Source organism: Chelonia mydas, chromosome 13 (genome assembly GCF_015237465.2).
Source record: "Chelonia mydas isolate rCheMyd1 chromosome 13, rCheMyd1.pri.v2, whole genome shotgun sequence".
NCBI lineage: Eukaryota > Metazoa > Chordata > Testudines > Cheloniidae > Chelonia > Chelonia mydas.
In genome coordinates this window covers 31,188,713-31,206,242 of record NC_051253.2, presented here as the reverse complement: position 1 = coordinate 31,206,242, position 17,530 = coordinate 31,188,713, and the positions used below count along the sequence as shown (strand labels likewise).

Below are 17,530 nucleotides of genomic sequence, written 5' to 3'. Positions count from 1 at the left end.
TGTTAGGTTAGTAAAGCAGGCCCCAGATGGGAGAGTAACTTAAAGCACCAGTTGAGGTGATTTGACTAAGGAAGGAGGAAGCTGAGGCAGTTGGGGGGCTGACACTGGGTGTGGTAAGACTGTTACAGACCTGCTCGGACTTCCGCCTTTGGGCCTCTGGACCACAGCAAGCCCCTGCCACATCTCCTGTGCACAGGCTGAGCTGGGGCAGTGCAGCGGCCTGTCTGGGCACTGACTTAGAACTGTGCCACACAGCGTAATTCGCAGCTTGGCAGGTCTGGCTGCTTTCCAGACTGCAAACCAGAATCCAGCTCAGTGTTTGCATGTGAACCATCCTCTCCGCTACAAGCTCCTCACTTCTTCAGGCTGGCGCCAGCTCAGCTGGCTTCACTCATCACACACACACAACTCCACTGGTTGGCACCACCAGAGCAGACTGACAACAGGAAGCTTGTCAAAGCCCTCCCCAGAGAGCCACTCCTGGCGGCTCCAACCTCCCTGCAGCTTCGAGCTGCCGGTATAGGTAAAATCTAATCACAGGAGCGGAGGTAGAGCAAATTGGTGCAGTCATCCATGTGACATCCTGTATCTGGACAGACATTCCCTCAGCTTTCCTCAGACTCCTGCACACACTGAGCTTATGGACAGAGGGCCAGGGTCATTCTGTTATACTTACAAATTTATTATGGTCAAAGATATTGATGACAACAACGGGGGTCTCGGTCTTCAAATCCTCTCTCCGCCCATCAATAATCAGCTGATCATATAAAAGTAGCTCATTCCACAATGGGCTCAGGGTTTCCTCCAAGGTCTGCATGGAGAGCGATCAGGATTAATAGAGCTCAGCAGAGTCTCTTGAATTCAGTCAAGTTCATACTTAAACTGGCCCTTTAAGGAAGCAGTAGGGAGGGGGAGGGGGAGGCTGCAGACATCCCTTCCCCAAAGCAGGGCAAGAGGGACTATAGAGCACACACAAAAACACACACACACACACACACACACCCCTCTCAGTGCAGTCTGCGCATGGCCAATGCCTTCAAGAGCAGGAGATAAGAGAATTCTGGGGGCTGATCTGGGCATTTGCCAGTCTCCCTCAGATACAACTGTTGTCACCAAAGATTCCTTAAATATTCACACTGCTCAGTGCAGGCCTGGCACGAACAATGAAAGGAAACCGAGATTAACAGCGGACAAGCGACAGATTCACAGGTGGCCTTGTAAATAGCCTGTGGCTAGTAGATAAAGAAAGAGTAAGAAGAATGACGTATGATAATCTGCAGCTTTGCTTACAAGCAGCTTGTGGACAGTTCATGACCTGTACAGGGATTGGTTACCAAAATTAGTAACCCAATTACAAAGTGTGATACAATGTAACACGGAATGTGCATGAGTCACTTTGGTTTAGAACATGTATACAATCTGACTGATTTTTGTGTGCTTTGGCAAACCCCTAAACACATCCCCTCAGCACAGGACTGCTATATGCCAATACAAAACTGTCAGTGACGCGTCCAGATTTGAGCTAATTCCTTGGGAACAGAGTGTGGAAAGTCTCAGAGAAAAATCCCAACACTCAGAGGGCATGAAAACGTCTCCACAGCTGGAGTCAGGTAATTGGACGGTCTCCTCCTGTGATGCCAGCTTCCAACACTGCAAGCAGTAACTGGTTTGGTCCACAGGTGCGTTTCCTGAGGTGAAGGAGATGGGTTGCAGTAGGACCAGAGAGACCTTACCCTGGTGGTCTGGCACTGAGTCGAAAACACCACTCTTGCAAATGGGTCTGAAAGGCCATTGTCATCAGCAGGCAGGATCCCCCGAGCCTGGTACAAGTGAGCTCGCAGCTGGAAGTAACTGAAGTCTGGCAAGAAAAAGCAGAAATCACTGGCTGCTATGAGATCCGAGTAGTTATGCCCTTGGCACTCTTGGGAGAGAGTTTCCAGGCAGGCCCAGAGGGAGAGGGGGTGGCCCTCAGAGGCGAGGAGGGCAGGGGACAGCACCTTTACAGGTGTCTGCTGAAGTGCTTTGGATCAGTATATCTCAATATAGCTTGGGCTAGGCAGTCCACTTTTGGTTAATTTCTTTGTCCCCAGTGACATCTAGTGTTCTAGAGTCTTTGGGGGGGTTAACTTTGGAATGATTTGCTATGAACATGTGCCCCTCAGAGCTGCATCAGGCCTCAGCAAAGCCAGTGAATTACTGGACAGGTCTTGAGCAGGTTACACACCCTAGAAATCGGGACCCAGCCAGCGACTCTCCAGTATCTTATGAAGTCACAGTGCCCCTTTCTCATTGGGGGGTCCCTGTGACATTCTGCCAGAACTTTAAACCCTAGAGTAGTGGTTCTCAACCTGCAGCCCGTGGGGCATTTGCAGCCCAATCAGCACACAGCTGTGGCCCATGTGACATCCTCAGGGCCGTAGAGGTAGTATTGGATGTGGACCACAATGGCAAATAGGTTGAGAACTACTGCCCTAGGGACACAGGTTGTCCATGGCAGGCTGAGGTGCCCTGCTCTCTCTGCCCCCCACGCTAGCAGGTCTCTGCCATCTCTACAGAAGGAGACGGCAGCACTCTGAATGCTGCTGTGGCAAACACACATTCCCGTAAGCCAAAAAGGCTCTTGGCGGAGCCCACATCCAGGCGCCCAGGCAGGACTCGCTCAGCTCACTGCTCTCTCATTTGTTTTCAGTTTAGCCACCAGTGGGACTGTAGAGTAACCAGGGCAGTCTGTGCTCACCGTCCCTGCTGAGCCGGCTGGGCGGCATGTGTGCTGGAAGCTGCTCTGTCTGCTGGCCGCTCTCATAGATGGGCTTGAATTCCTCGGGCAGTTCTGCAGTGCTGTTCTTCACATACTTGGTCACCCCCAGCCACATATAGATCTCTAGTTTCGCAAAGATCTCTCCGGTGCGTGACCCTGGGACCTTGGAGTGCAGAAGGTTAGTTTCACTTCCCATCCAGACCCACAGGCCATCAGAGACTATATCGCACCGGTGATTAGCAGTGCACCATCACTGTGCCTGCAGCTTTACATGTGGGTCTGAAGGGCAGCTGGGCGGGGATCAAATTTTCTGTTTCTTGGGAAATTCCACAATCTCAAAAAAAATGTTATGTTCCAGAAGGAAACCAAAACTTTCAAAACTTCACATGAAACAAAATTTAAAAAAAAAAAATGTGTTTCACAATCAAAATATTTTGTTTCCATAAAATCAAAATATTTCCTTCCAATTCTACCTTTTTTATAATATTAAAGAAATTTTGAAATGAAGTGGTTTCTAAACAAAAACCAAAACATTCTGTTCTGCAAATGATGAAATGTTCCCATGTCAAAACGTCCCAAATGCTTTGTGCTGGAATTTTTTTAAATGAAAACAACGACGCTGTGAGAGGAGAAGTCAAGTAATTCTTTACCCAGTCCAGGAGCTCACTTGTTTGGACCTGGTATAGAAATGAGCAGTATTCTCACTATGCAATTAGACTGTTTGGCTTTTATTAGTCTTACAAATTCTCTCTCAGATACAGAACCAATAATTAGAGCTGGTGAAGGAAGGGAGACGAACATGGAATGAAATAAGCAGGAATATGGTTAGGTTTTTCACATAACTCTACCTTTAAAAAGACGGTCTGGATCTTTGCACAGTCCTTGCCTTTCTCCTCTTCTACGACAGAGTAGAGGACATTCTGTGCAGGAATTCTTGTGCATGCCACTCGCTTATTATTGCTGAACATCCAGAGTAGGACATCGGGGAGCGTGCACTGGGGCTGGAAGATATTGGCAATGCAGAGTCTCAGAGAGAATGTCCCCATGAGGGAATATAGATGATCCAGTCCTGCTTCCACCAAAGTTAATGGCAAAACTCCCACTCTGCTGAATGCTTGGCACTTCTGAAAATCAAGTCACTTGCTAGATGCTTAACTGTGGCTTTAGGGGCCTAACTTTAGGTGACATTTTTTGAAAATCTTGATTACGTAATACATGTTATTTCTCTTAGTAGGTGCAATATACAAGATACAAAGATAATGTTGCTTAGTGAACTTCACTTCTGCATTTCCTGACTTTGACATTTAAAATGTGTACCCTAACTTAGGTTTTTGCATTTAATTTCCTGGCAGTTTTTAAAGGTGACCTGCAAAGATTTTTGCATAGAGTTGTATATTTCTTGCGATGCTCTTGTTTTTTCATTAAAAATATCTGGAATATCCAACCTTCTCTGTTCTCACTGACAGACTCCTGGGGAGATCAGAGCGGGTGGAGTGAGAGCTTTCTGTGCCCTCCGATGAATGGGGCACTGAATCTTTTCTCCCAAGTGTTTGTGACTGAAGGCGTGTCTATATTAATGTGAGCCAGGGCCAGATGAGCTCTCCTCTGCCATCTAGTGATGAACTGAGGGAAAAGACTTCAGGAGCAGACCGTATTTGCACAGACACATCCTAGGTGTCAGCAGTCAGAGCTGCTTTGCCAACGTGATCAGTTTGGGCTGTCTGGGGTTAAAATGCAGGGGGAGTCCTTATTGTAGGAGCAACAGGCAGAAGAACTGTACTTAGCCTGCCCTGACTGAGGGGATCACCCTAACCTGAACATCACTTGCCACGCAGGGGCAGGGTGCCAACTCCAAGTGAAAGTTAGAGGGGGGTGAGAACAGGTGTTCCACACTCTGTTTAAAGCATCTTAGAGACCACTTGAAACATTCTCTCTCCAGTGTTTAAAAAGGGAGTTGATCAGACTCAGCTGAGAGGCCTTGTTTCTGTTCAGTGGTCACGACAGCTGACATTACTGATGAGCAGGTCTAGGGGCTGAGCCTGAGACCTGGTGTGGGGCCAGAGCTGCAGTGGAAGGCAGCACCAGTGAAATCACGAAGAGCTGGGCTAAGCACTGGAACCTCAGCACATGGCACTGTAGCGGTGCCAGCAAGCAGCAGCAGAGATAACAGCGGGAGCAGTGGACCGAGGTGGAGAGCAGCAAGGACAGCAGCTGCAGCAAGAGGCATTGTTCAACGGCCCTCCCTTGACGGGTGGGAGACAAACCCACATGAACACGCCCCAGCTGTGTGCAGCGGAGGGAAAGGGGAGTGGCGTGTTAAAGGGACTTTCGTCCATCAGACTTTCATACCGCAAGGTGGCCAACTGAGGCAAAGGACATTGCCCAATGTACTGTGCGGTGGGTGTTTGCTTATGGTTTACGTGCTTTTGAATTATTGTTGCAATGTTTTCCTAAATGAATGTGGGGGGTGTGGGTTGTTATACACAGACTCAGTGCTTGTAAGTGGGGAAGCATTGTCTTTCAGAGATGCCCGGGGTGGGAGGCAGGGTAATTTTCCCAGATTTCTGGGTCGGGGCTTCAGCCGGTTCTGTTCTGCAATGTTAAGAGGAACCCCTAGATATTGAACCTGGCCCTTGTTGCTGCTGACACCATCTAGCAGGAAGGTTACATTAAGACAATGTGTCCTGTGCGGTCGCCGCAGTGCAAAACTGTACGGGGTAAACGTATGGCACAGGCCCAGAGTGGGGCACCAGGGCAACTATAGAGACAAACAAAGAAGAGAGGTTTTTTTAAACACTAACTAAAAAACCTCTTCCCCCTCTTAATTGCTCAGGTTCCAGCCTTTTATGGACAGTTCTAACATAAAAACCACAACCTTTTAAAAAAAAATCTTCCAGGTTTTTTTTCACTCCTCAGAGGGAAACACAAGAAGGACACACTAGTTCTTTCCTCTGTGGACACTTTAAAGAAAAACAGACAATTAAAGGGTTGCCTCAGCAGTGTGGTCTATGCACACTGCATGAAACAGTGTGTTGCATGAAACAACGAAAAGTGTGTGAATTAAAACCGATGTAGTTAGTTTGGCGCCGGTTTGTGTGTGGACACTAATTTCAGAATAAAAGCAATTAAAGTTCCCTTTGCTAACATTGTTTTGTTACCAATTTTAGCTAAATTGACTTTAGCCCCTTTTATTCTGAAATTAGTGTCCACACGCAAACCGGCACAGAAATAATTACATCGGTTTTAAGAAATTAGTCCGTTTGTAGGTAGATAGACAGTGCTTGGTGCTAGCACTTAGAAGGCTTTGACAGGTGCTGAAGTTCACATCTCATTGAGGTAAGGAAAGGGGGGAAGTAAATTCCTGCCTTTGTCTCATTGCTGGCTGGGAACAGCTCTCTACTGGCTGGATTAACAGGGCAGCATCTCATTAGTTAACACTGCGAAGAGGCAGACCTTATCTGTGTTCAAAGCTGCATCCATATCACTGAAGTTGCGAATCCAAACCAAGGGAGTTAAACCCATGCAATACCCACCAGGGACACACACAACCCAAATTAATCCTAGTTTATATGAATTTAGTTTAATTCAGTAAAGAATCAATTAAGACTTACATTGAGGCAGATCTGGTTTTAATCCAACTAAGAGTATCCACACTATGTTTTCACCGGTTTAATGAATTAGTTTTGTAAACTGATTAAAACTAAACTGTGAGAAAACTTTGAATATAGAAAGGCCCACGTTTCTGCTACAGAAAAAGAAACAGAATTGTTTTAAATGAAAGCTCTGAATTCGCAGAATGTGCTCAACACGGCTCCCCCGGGGGAAAGACCCTGAGACAGCAGAACTGGAGATTGTCTCCCTGTTCAAGCGCCCTGCTGCCAAATGGCCGGGATTTGACTGTGTGTCAGACCAGGCCAGGCAGGGACAGACAGCAGCAATGTCACATATAGGCCGGGGATCATTAGGTTCTGCTCACAAATCCCAGCAGATCCACTATTTCTCCATCACTTAGAACCATTTATTCTATCGTCTTCTATCACGTACACCTTGGACAGAGCAGGTTACAGGGCTGCTACAAGCAAGTCAGGCTCTTGTGCCAGATACGGACGGGCCACAGAGCTTCCTACCCCCAGAGGTGCACCAGGGATGTGTTCACCTTAAGACACTAATGCACTGCCAGGAATGGCTGTTGCAAGCGTCAATAAGGTCTGTGGCACACAGTGGCACCTGGTGGCTGAGCAGTATAATACAATCTAACAATACAATCTCTGGGTGAGGGTCCAGCTACTCCTGAGAGCAGGCATGGCCACAGCTGCCTGGGCTCTCGCTGGCACTGACCCCAAGCTCACAGGAGTGTTTACAATCGGAAAAAATAATTCAGAGTAGGGAGGCCACCTGCTTAGCGAGGGAGAGAGTCCAGCCCCCACCCTCCCAACTGGGAAAGAGGGAGCCAGCCCCCGCCCATCCATGGGGGTGGGGAGAAGGAGAGCCTAGTCTCCACTCGCCCAGCCAGCGGGGGCCTGGCCCCCCTCGCCTGCCCGCCCAGAAGTGGGGGGTGCCCGGGGTCCCGGCCAGCGCACATTGTACCTCTTTAGCCAGGGAGCGCAGCTTCCCTAGGATTCTCTTTGCATCATTCACTTTCTCCTTCACGTTGGCTCGAGTCAGCCGCCTCCTCACGCGGAGCCCCTGCTTCGCATACAGGATCTGAACACCAAGCACACCCGTCACACGCCTGGAGCGCGCCTGACGCCCACCGAGAAGGCCGGAGACACCAGCATCCCGAGGCCACGTGGTCACATCGAGGCCTGTCTGAGGAGCTGCGCTCAGCGGGGTGGACCCAAGCCTGTGGGTCCATCTCCAGCACAGTTCTCACCAGCCCTACGGCTCCCAGCGGGCAGAGGACAGGAGCAGCCACGGAGCAGGGACAGGTCTCCTCGAAACTATCACCACCACCAACTTCCAGCAATTTATCAGCAACACTGAGCCTGTCACTGAAACCCAGCCCCACACGGCCCAGCCACACCCCCACACTGAGCCTGTCGCTGAGCCGCACCCAGGAACCGGGCTCCACAAGGGCCAGCCACACCCCCACACTGAGCCTGTCGCTGAGCCGCACCCAGGAACCCAGCCCCACATTGCCCAGCTGAGCTGAGTGGGGCAGGACAGTGTAAAAGCAAGGAGTGTTTGAAAGGCTGTGGGGGCTGCATTTTCACTAGGGTTTGGGGACTCCTGAGGCAGCAGAGCTTGCAGAATGTCAGTATGACAGGCACAGCAGCAGGGGCTGGGGTGGGCAGGGGGAACCCTCTCTGGGCAAGGGGGGAGTGGATGAGTGGGATCTCCCTGGGCAGGTGCAAGGTGAGCAAGGGGTTTCTTCATGGACATGCAGGAGGGCAGGATGAGGGCAAGTGTCAGGGGGGCAGTCATGGGGCCCTCACCGCTCACGTTCCCCTTGGCATGCTTCCCAAGGCCTTTGCCAGCTGCAGGAGCTGCCCTGGCTCCCCTTTCCAGGGCCTTTCCAGGGGCTGATTCCAGAGCCCTCCGGAGTCTGGGCTGGGTCGCACGAGGACACACAGGACCCAGATGTTTATGTGTGTGAGTCACATGGACTAGGATAACATCAGTACGGGGCATAAACCAACCACAGAACAAACTGCCTCTGGGGCTGCTTATTGAAGAACTGCCCCTTGTGGGGAGCCTGACAACTTCCTCTAAAGCATCTGGGGCCAGCCCCTACCCAGGACAGGATCCGTGGGGAGATGGACGCCTGCTCCTATTGAGTGAGCGGGGAGTGACAGGGGCGGTATCCACAGACTCTATTAGCTACTGTCACAGAGAGCCTTTGGCATTAGAACCACCCCTCTCTGCAAGGTGGCCGCCCTTCAGGGCACAGAGTGAGGCTTAGCAGCTTACTCAGGGATTATCTTGAGTTGGGCAGGTAAAGGGACGGCCTCCTGCAGACAGGCAGTAGCTCAGTTTTACTGACTAAGGTCTCGATCCTGCAAGCTGCTCCAGACAGCCAAGTCCCATCAGTCTCGAGGGCGCTCCAGGTGGGCAGACCCACACACCTGTGCAGAACTGCACCAAGGATCCGGCTGCAGGAGCAGCAAGAAGGAGGCTGCGGTGATGGGCACATAACAATGGCCATGCAGACACACAGTGCCTTCAGATCCAGCAGAACAGGCACTAAACGTCTCCCATGATGGCAATTCCACCTTGTCCCCTTCCCCAAACTCCTCTCAGAGCCAGTGACCACCCAAAGCCCCTCCCTCCCTCAACCCCACAGACCCTACCCCACTTACAATATTGTATGTCAGGGATTTCAACCGACATCTGTCAAGGTTGTTTGGACGTGTCATTGGTTTTTTCTCCACATTCAGTGAATACTGCCTGTGATTAGAGAGAGCCTGTGAGCCCTGAGCCAGGACCACGCTCTCCACATCCCTCAGGCAGGGCACAGCTCCAAAAACATGAACCTAATGCATTTCAAGGGAAACCACTAACATCCCCCCTCCCTCTGAACAGCTTTTCCTTCTCCAGCCACCAACGGCCCTTAGCAGCATTTGAGTTGTGCATTAAACAGGACCTTGTGAATCCAACCTTCAGTTCTTAAAGACACCGATGATTACCTAGAACTCACCAGGGCTGTATCCTCCATAGTTGGTCACACTAGGTTCCCAACCAGTTAATCTGGAGTTAGGTGTGATCTGATCCCTAGTTCTGGGACATTTCGATACACCTCTAACTGTGACTGAAAAATTATGGGTTTTGGCCTACACCTGTGACTAGGGCAGAACAGGCTGGGCGAGGTCTGGGGAGAGTGTGGTGTCTGGGAACATTCACTGACATGTAAATAAAGAGTTCAGAAAGAAACCAAAGGAAGCAGAGACTCATTAACCTGCATCCAGCTACGAACTCCTCCAGCACTTGCTTGAGTCTGTCTTCTGCTTTAGACTTTGGCCTCCTCAGGAGTGTCTCCACGTCATACAGTCCATGTTCCTGTTGAGACAAGCGCCACGTTCACATTATCCCTGGGTGCAAGTGCAGACATGCAGCAGGGAGAGGAGTGCCTTCGTGTCAAGTGCCCAAAAAATTTGCCTAAAATAACCTTGGGGCCCCTTTGCCAAGAGGTAGCAAATGTTAGGGCCTTGCAGGTCAGCTTCCTGTTGGAGGAGAATCAGTGATATGGAAACCAGGTATATGAGTGTTACTTGTTATATTTACACTCTATAAACCAGTCCTGGAACAGAAGTGGTCACAAATGGCACATATGGTCACAAATGGCTCTTTCAGATTTCTCAGCCCAAACACCAATGCCCAGTTCCCAGGAAGCAACTGTGCCCTAAGTATTGACTCCAATTAGAGAAATTAAGGCTGAAAACAAGTTCCTTTGTGGTTCGCAACAGCTCCCCCAAAGAACCTGCATCACAAAACACAACAATGCAGCATGTTTCCAAAGATGGCAGACTGCTCGCACGCAAAGAAAGAGAATGTGAAAGACCATGGAACAGCTCATCCAGCTCCCACCCTCTCAATATTGCACATGCTGTACTTTTCATGATCAAATGCACGTGAGCAGTCAGGGCTCAATCCTGCAAGAGGCCCTGACTGCAGTGGGGGAGGAGGGTATTAAACTCCTGACAGATTAACGACACATGCTTTGGGCTTCTGATTTTCTGTTTTACCTGATAAACACCAATGAAATACCCTGAAAAAAAATGAAACCAGTGTTTTTCCAATGAACACTGGGAAAACACCGGAAACGGTTATTTGTATGTAAGAGCTTGACTACAGCAACCTGTGGCTCATTAATTGGCCCATGTAGAACCTGCTTGTGCACACTGAAGTCTGCCTAGTGCACTTTAACGTAGTGCTGTTTGAAGAAGTGCTCTGTTAAAGCACACCGCAGAACTTTACAAAGAGACTGCACTCTCGGTATACACTGTTGCCAGGAGTCACGTATGTGAGATACAATCACTCGTTACAGTACATACAAAGAGAAAGCCCCAAACACCCCCAAATATTGGACATCTACGTAAAACTCAAAAATTGCTGAAAATAAACCTCAAAGAAATCAGTAAGCCCAAGAAACAGCGACAGGAGGAAGCAGTGCGAGGGGAAGCAGTGGGGTCTCCCAGGCACTGTGATACTTTACCAGGCGCTCTGCTATTTTGACAATCCAGTTGGAATTGTAGAGCCTCCAGGTGTGATCTTCCCAATAGCTCCAGACGTACACACAGGGCTTCTCATGCAGCATGGGCAGGCAGCTGTAAGAACTAAGAGCAGGAGGCAGAGCAGGTTACAACGCACACTGAGAGACTGAAGCAGCCTCAGAGCCACCCTAATACATATCAGTCGCTTTGGGGAACCAAGCCATGGGATGCATGGCTCTGCTGCTGCGGCCTTAGCTCCAAGAAAGCAGCACAGTGCTGAGAACAGAGGCCCAGATTCACAAGGGACGTAGGCGTGGTGACGCTGAGCATTGCAGCGCCGAGCTCTCAGGTGCCTAGAAAATCACAGGAACACACTGGGATCCACAAAGCCTGAATCAAGCACCTGGGCTCCCTTTATAATGCCTGGGGAGAAACAGGTGCCTTAGAATGCCATTCACAGCAGCCAGTATGCTAGGCAGGAGCTGCTTGGACTAACCAGTGGGAGATGCCAGCTATAGGAGTGAGTGCTGAGCCCCGTCCCGCTCAGAGAGAGAAGTGCCTAAGTCCAGGCTGCAGGGAAGCTCCTCTCTGTGATCCAGATCTGAGACGTCAGGTCGCCCCGCGCAGGGCGTTTCTTATGAGAATGAATCAGGTAGGAGCCTAAGTCCACACAGAACAGCCAAGGAGGAGGGGCGCCATCACGTGATAACGTTTAGGCCAGTGGTTAGAGCACTCGCGCAGGATGTGGGAGACCCACCAGAGGGGATAAAAGGATTTGAACCGGGGTCTTCTGGTGCTCAGGGGGCTGCTCTAACCTCTGTGCTGTGAGATCATCTGATGTGGGGCTCTGTCAGTCTTTCCTGTGAAGCTGTTCCACTGGGGACAAATCCTTAGCGTCACTGGGAGCAGAGCGAGAGAGAGAACGACTCTATAGCCCAGTGGCCAGGGCACCCATGTGACGTGGGAGACCGAGCGTTCAGTCCCCCTCTCCAGTGATTTTATAATGCACAGTGGAATAACATCAATAGGAGAGATTAAGGAGCGCCCCACATGAGAATAACCCATAACTGACCCCTGAGCGGGGTGGGACCCATGTTCAGACCTCATTTTCCCCCTGCTTCAGCAGACATGGCAATTGAACCTGGGTTGCCCATATCCCAGGTGACTGCTCTAACTACAAAGTTAGGCACCTCCTCTAGGCAGATTTTGCATGGGACCCGACCCAGCAGGTGACCTCTGAGTAACCCCCACATATCAGGCCCCACGGGCGAAAACTTATCTTCTCAGATTCATGGATTGCTCTGGGCTTCGGCAGGAGACAGGTGTCCAAATGCCTAAAGGGAGGCAGCAGTGTGCATACCCAGAGACAGAAACACAGGTGCCAATGGGACTTTTACCCCGAAGACTTAGGCACCAAGTGAGTTTAGATCCTACAGGGTTCAGTGGGGGTTTTGTGGACCTCAGGCACCTAAGTCCATGATCAAGGAGCTGATGTACCTTTATGAATCTAGCTCAGAGATCCTGCCATATGGGCTGGATGCAAGGGCTGATGCAGTGCTTATGGCAGAGCCAACCCCAACAGGTTTCAGAGTAACAGCTGTGTTAGTCTGTATTCGCAAAAAGAAGAGGAGGACTTGTGGCACCTTAGAGACTAACCAATTTATTTGAGCATAAGCTTTCGTGGTTAGTCTCTAAGGTGCCACAAGAACCCCGACAGGGGAGGTCAAAGAACTCCTCCAGGGCAGCCTAGAATGACCCTCATAGCTGGAACTTGTCTTACACGATGACTTCATCAAGACCCTAGACACTGAACCTTCTTTGGGGGTCAACCTTGTCTGGCCACTGACACTAGACTCTGGCACCGGTCTTGAACCCCCAACAGCAAATCCCATAGGCAGGAGGAGGGCTGCATGAGCACTTCCACCAGCTGGGGTTTGGAGCTGCTCTCTAAAGTGCAGCGTGCAGTTGGTGAAGCCCCAGCATGCAGAGCAATGCTCAAGGCTGTGTCTCTCCCTGCAGCAGAAAAGGCACTGAGCATTCTCCTCTCTCGTGGACATTGTGCCATCGCAGGATGAACACAGTTTGAAGCCAAAGGATTTGTCCTCTGCCATCCCAAACAAGTAAAAGGAGCCTCAACAGAACAGGATGAAGCTCAGTGGAGTCTAAGATGGCCTAACCCACCCAATAAAATGGGAGAATAGCCCCATGAGGCCAGGAGAAGTGGGAACGTGACTGAGTTCCTCCTGGTGTCTATGGCAGTCAGCTGGTCTGAACCCCCTCTGGGGTGAAGGCTCAACCGACACTGGTGCCTAGACAGCTCCAAAACCAGATTAGAAGAGCTAAATTCCTGTCTTTTGTCCCATAGCAATCATCTCCCTGACCATTCGGGAGGATTCCCTGTACCAGAGACGCACCACAATCCTCCACTCCCACCCTCAGCTGGAACACTTCATATCCGGCATTTGAGATGCTGAACACTCAATGTACCCAGCATGGCATTTCTGCCACCAGAAGCAGAACCACTGCTCTCCTGGGGAGAGTGGCCTTTAGCTATCTACGTATGGCATCTAGGGCTGGGGGATCAAAAGCACTTAGGCCCCGAACGTTCATTCAAATCAATGGAAGTGAGGAGCCCCCAACTCCTACTGATTCACTAGAGAATCTCGCTGGCTAGGTGGAACATGATCAGCTCTGAGCCCTACCATCTACACCCATGTACCTGTTAATGCCTTATGGGATGAATAAGAGTCCAAAGCACCTTTGCGAAGGGGCTGACGTGAGCGAGCACCATGAAGAGGACTCACCTGTCATATTCGGTAGGCTCTGGCCTTTGGCTTTCTGTCATGGATTTATTCTGTAAAGTTGGACTCGGGGCCATAACTTCAATATCCAGCTCCTCGTCTGAACTGGGATCCAGCAAAGGCTGTTTGTCTTCAGGCCCTTCTCCTTTCACACCTTTCTTAGGCATTTTGGTCACAACCTCTTCAGCTTTCCCATAGTTCCCTTGCAAATACATTTATTGTTCATATTTTAAACTAAATATCTGCCGTAGCCTAGAGGTGACAGACTGCTACTGTCCAGCCACTGGAGAACTAGAAGCAAGTGCCAGTGTTCCTGACATTAGAAGTGCCTTAATGTCCAGCCATCAGAATATGGTGCATACAAGCTGGAGACTCTGGATGGCCAGACATGCACTCCTCCTAGACTCTTCAGAATTCACAGTTTTACTATAGGGAGCCTTTTAGCCCCCTGACACTCTCACTAGACTCAGAAGGACCCAACCCAGCTCAGCAGCTTTCCTTCCTTCTCCCACCCAACCCACTCCATGTGGGAAGCAGCAGCAGAAGCTGGCAGGAGCCTTTGCAGCTTCCTAGCCTCATCATTCACTTAACTCCGAAGTTTGGGACTTTGGACTTTTAAAAAAAAAATCTTTTTCCATGGGTTGTTTCCCCAGTTGCCCCATCCCTCTGATGCCCTCAGCTGTCTGGCATCACTCCACAACCACTGAGCTTCTCAGCCGCTCTTTCTCTCTCCCTCTCCCTCCACTCCCCTCTTTCCCCCTCCTGCTCCCCTCCCTTATTCTGCAGTCCCTTCTCACCATCCCTCTCCCCTACTCCCATCCTGACTGTGTCCTCCACACCGAAACCCTAACTCTGGAATGTTCCCCGGGAATTTGGACAATCTCTAATCCATTCTGAAAAGGCTTGAGGTAGCTAGAATATTTATCTCCGTAACCTGCACCAGGAATTTCCACCCTGTAACCTCGAGGGTGCTTTTAGCTGTGACATTCATGTTGTGCAGTTTTGTGTACCTGTTAGGGCACTTTACAGCCAGAACTGTGAACTAATCTGGCTGGGAATTAATATATTTTGATGAGGCTCAAAAATATTTTCATTTTGTTCCTTCTAATTCAAGAAAACAGGAGCATCAGAAACATTTACCTATTGAGATCTCAAAATGGACGGGCTTGGAGCCTATGGAGGGGTCCATCATAGTCACCTCAAAGAAGGCAGCGTAGAGGAGGAATTCTTCCTTCACTCCCAGTGAGTTCTAAACAAGGAGACACTAATCAGTCCAACGGTCACAGGGGTCATGTCAAAAATAGTCCTAGGCAGAGCAGCGGGCCCTGAGGTCTGAGAATGGTTACTGGGTCTGGGGCCTAGGCTGACATGGCTCTCACACAGCAGCACCTGCATCCCATGGGCCATGAGGAGTGGCTGCCTTGACTAGCAGGACCCGGCAGAGAGGAAAGAGCTGCTGCAGAATGGTGTCACCAGTTATCTTTGAAAAGTCATGGAAGATGGGAGAGATTCCAGAGGGCTAGAAAAGGACAAATATAGTGCCCATCTAGAAAAAGGGAAATAAGGATAAACTGGGGAATTACAGACCATTCAGCTTAACTTCTGTTCCCGGAAAGATAATGGAGCAAATAATTAAGCAATCAATTTGCAAACATCTAGAAGATAATAAGGTGATAAGTAACAGCATCGATTTGTCAAGAACAAATCGTATCAAACCAACCTGAGAGCTTCCTTTCACAGGGTAACAAGCTTTGTGGATGGGGGGGGGAAGTGGTAGATGTGGTATATCTTGAGTTTAGTAAGGCTTTTGATACTGTCTTGCGTGACCTTCTCATAAACAAACTAGGGAAATGCAACCTAGATGGAGCTACTATAAGGTGGGTGCAAAACTGGTTGAAAAACCGTTCCCAGAGAGTAGTTATCAGTGGTTCACAGTCATGCTGGAAGGGCCTAACGAGTGGGGTCCTGCAGGGATCAGTTCTGGGTCCTTTTCTGGTCAATAGCTTCATCAATGATTTAGATAATGGCATAGAGAGTACACTTATAAAGTTTGTGGATGATACCAAGCTCGGAGGGGTTGCAAGGGCTTTGGAGGATAGGAGTATATAATTCAAAATGATCTGGACAAACTGGAGAAATGGTCTGAAGTAAATAGGATGAAATTCAATAGGACAAATGCAAAGTACTCCACTTAGGAAGGAACAATCAGTTGCACACATACAAAATGGGAAATGACTGCCTAGGAAGGAGTACTGCGGAAAGGGATCTGGGGGTCATAGCAGACCACAAACTAAATATGAGTCAACAGTGTAAGACTGTTGCAAAAAAGCGAACATCATTCTGGGATGTATTAGCAGCAGTGTTGTAAGCAAGACAAGAAGTAATTCTTCCGCTCTACTCCGCGCTGATTAGGCCTCAACTGGAGTATTGTGTCCAGTTCTGGGTGCCACATTTCAGGAAAGATGTGGACAAATTGGAGAAAGTCCAGAGAAGAGCAACAAAAATGATTAAAGGTCTAGAAAATATGACCTATGAGGGAAGATTGAAAAAACTGGGTTTGTTTAGTCTGGAGAAGAGAGGGCTGAGAGGGGACATGATAACAATTTTCAAGTACATAACAGGTTATTACAGGGAGAAGGGAGAAAAAACGTCCTCCTTAACATCTGAGGACAGGACAAGAAGCAATTGGCTTAAATTGCAGCAAGGGCAGTTTGGGTTGGACATTAGGAAAAACTTCCTAACTGTCAGGGTGGTTAAGCACTGGAATAAATTGCCTAGGGAGGTTGTGGAATCTCCGTCATTGGAGATGTTTAAAAGCAGGTTAGACAAACACGTCTCAGGAATGGTCTAGATAATACTTAGTCCTGCCATGAGTGCAGGGGACTGGACTAGACGACCTCTTGAGGTCCCTTCCACTCCTATGATTCTATGATCCCTGAGGCTGTGGCAGAGCAATCGCTCTATCTCCCAGAGCTCAGTCCTGGCCCTCCCCTGGTTCAGTGCTCATGTGACGCCACAGGGGAAGCCCGAGAGGGTCTAAAGGCTAAGGTGCCAGTACACTACTGTCATAAAGGGAAGGGTAGCCACCTTCTGTATACAGTGCTATAAAATCCCTCCTGGCCAGAGGCAAAATCCTTTCACCTGTAAAGGGATAAGAAGCTAAGATAACCTCTCTGGCACCTGACGCAAATGACCAATGAGGAGACAAGATACTTTCAAATCTGGATGGGGGGGAACCAAAGGGTTTGTCTGTCTGTGAGATGCTTTTGCCGGGAACAGATCGGGAATGCAGACTCAGAACTTCTGTTAAGTTAGCAAGCAATCTAGCTAGAACATGCATGAGGTTTCCTTTTGCCTAATGGCTGGTAAAATACGCTGTGCTGAATTGAATGTATATTCCTGTTTTTGTGTCTTTTTGTAACTTAAGGTTTTGTGTAGAGGGCTTCTCTATGTTTTGAATCTGATTACCCTGTAAGGTATTTAACATCCTGATTTTACAGAGGTGATTCTTTTACCTTTTCTTTAATTAAAATTCTTCTTTTAATAACATGATTGATTTTTCATTCTTCTTAAGATCCAAGGGTTTGGGTCTGCGTTCACCTGTACAAATTGGTGGGGATTTTTATCAAGCCTTCTCGAGGAAAGGGGGTGTAGGGTTTGGGGGGATATTTTGGGGGAAGACGTCTCCAAGTGGGGTCTTTCCCTGTTCTTTGTTTAACACGCTTGGTGGTGGCAGCATAGGGTTCAAGGACAAGGCAAAGTTTGTACCTTGGGGAAGTTTTTAACCTAAGCTAGTAAGAATAGGCTTAGGGGGTCTTTCA

General features: G+C 49.1%; 1 protein-coding gene across 1 annotated transcript in view; it reads right to left on the bottom strand.

Moving 5' to 3' along the window:
• The window catches only part of LOC102930838 (fer-1-like protein 4), a 108,713-nt gene that overhangs the window by 54,613 nt on the left and 36,570 nt on the right, over positions 1 to 17,530 (bottom strand). The window contains exons 16-25 of the mRNA XM_037877122.2: positions 14,850 to 14,958; positions 13,713 to 13,911; positions 10,911 to 11,031; positions 9,654 to 9,754; positions 9,058 to 9,145; positions 7,346 to 7,462; positions 3,607 to 3,759; positions 2,738 to 2,921; positions 1,734 to 1,858; positions 677 to 811 (exon numbers count right to left, since the gene is read on the bottom strand). Of these exons, the coding sequence (XP_037733050.1) occupies positions 677 to 811; positions 1,734 to 1,858; positions 2,738 to 2,921; positions 3,607 to 3,759; positions 7,346 to 7,462; positions 9,058 to 9,145; positions 9,654 to 9,754; positions 10,911 to 11,031; positions 13,713 to 13,911; positions 14,850 to 14,958 (1,332 nt within the window). The remainder of the gene's footprint in view (positions 1 to 676; positions 812 to 1,733; positions 1,859 to 2,737; positions 2,922 to 3,606; positions 3,760 to 7,345; positions 7,463 to 9,057; positions 9,146 to 9,653; positions 9,755 to 10,910; positions 11,032 to 13,712; positions 13,912 to 14,849; positions 14,959 to 17,530) is intronic.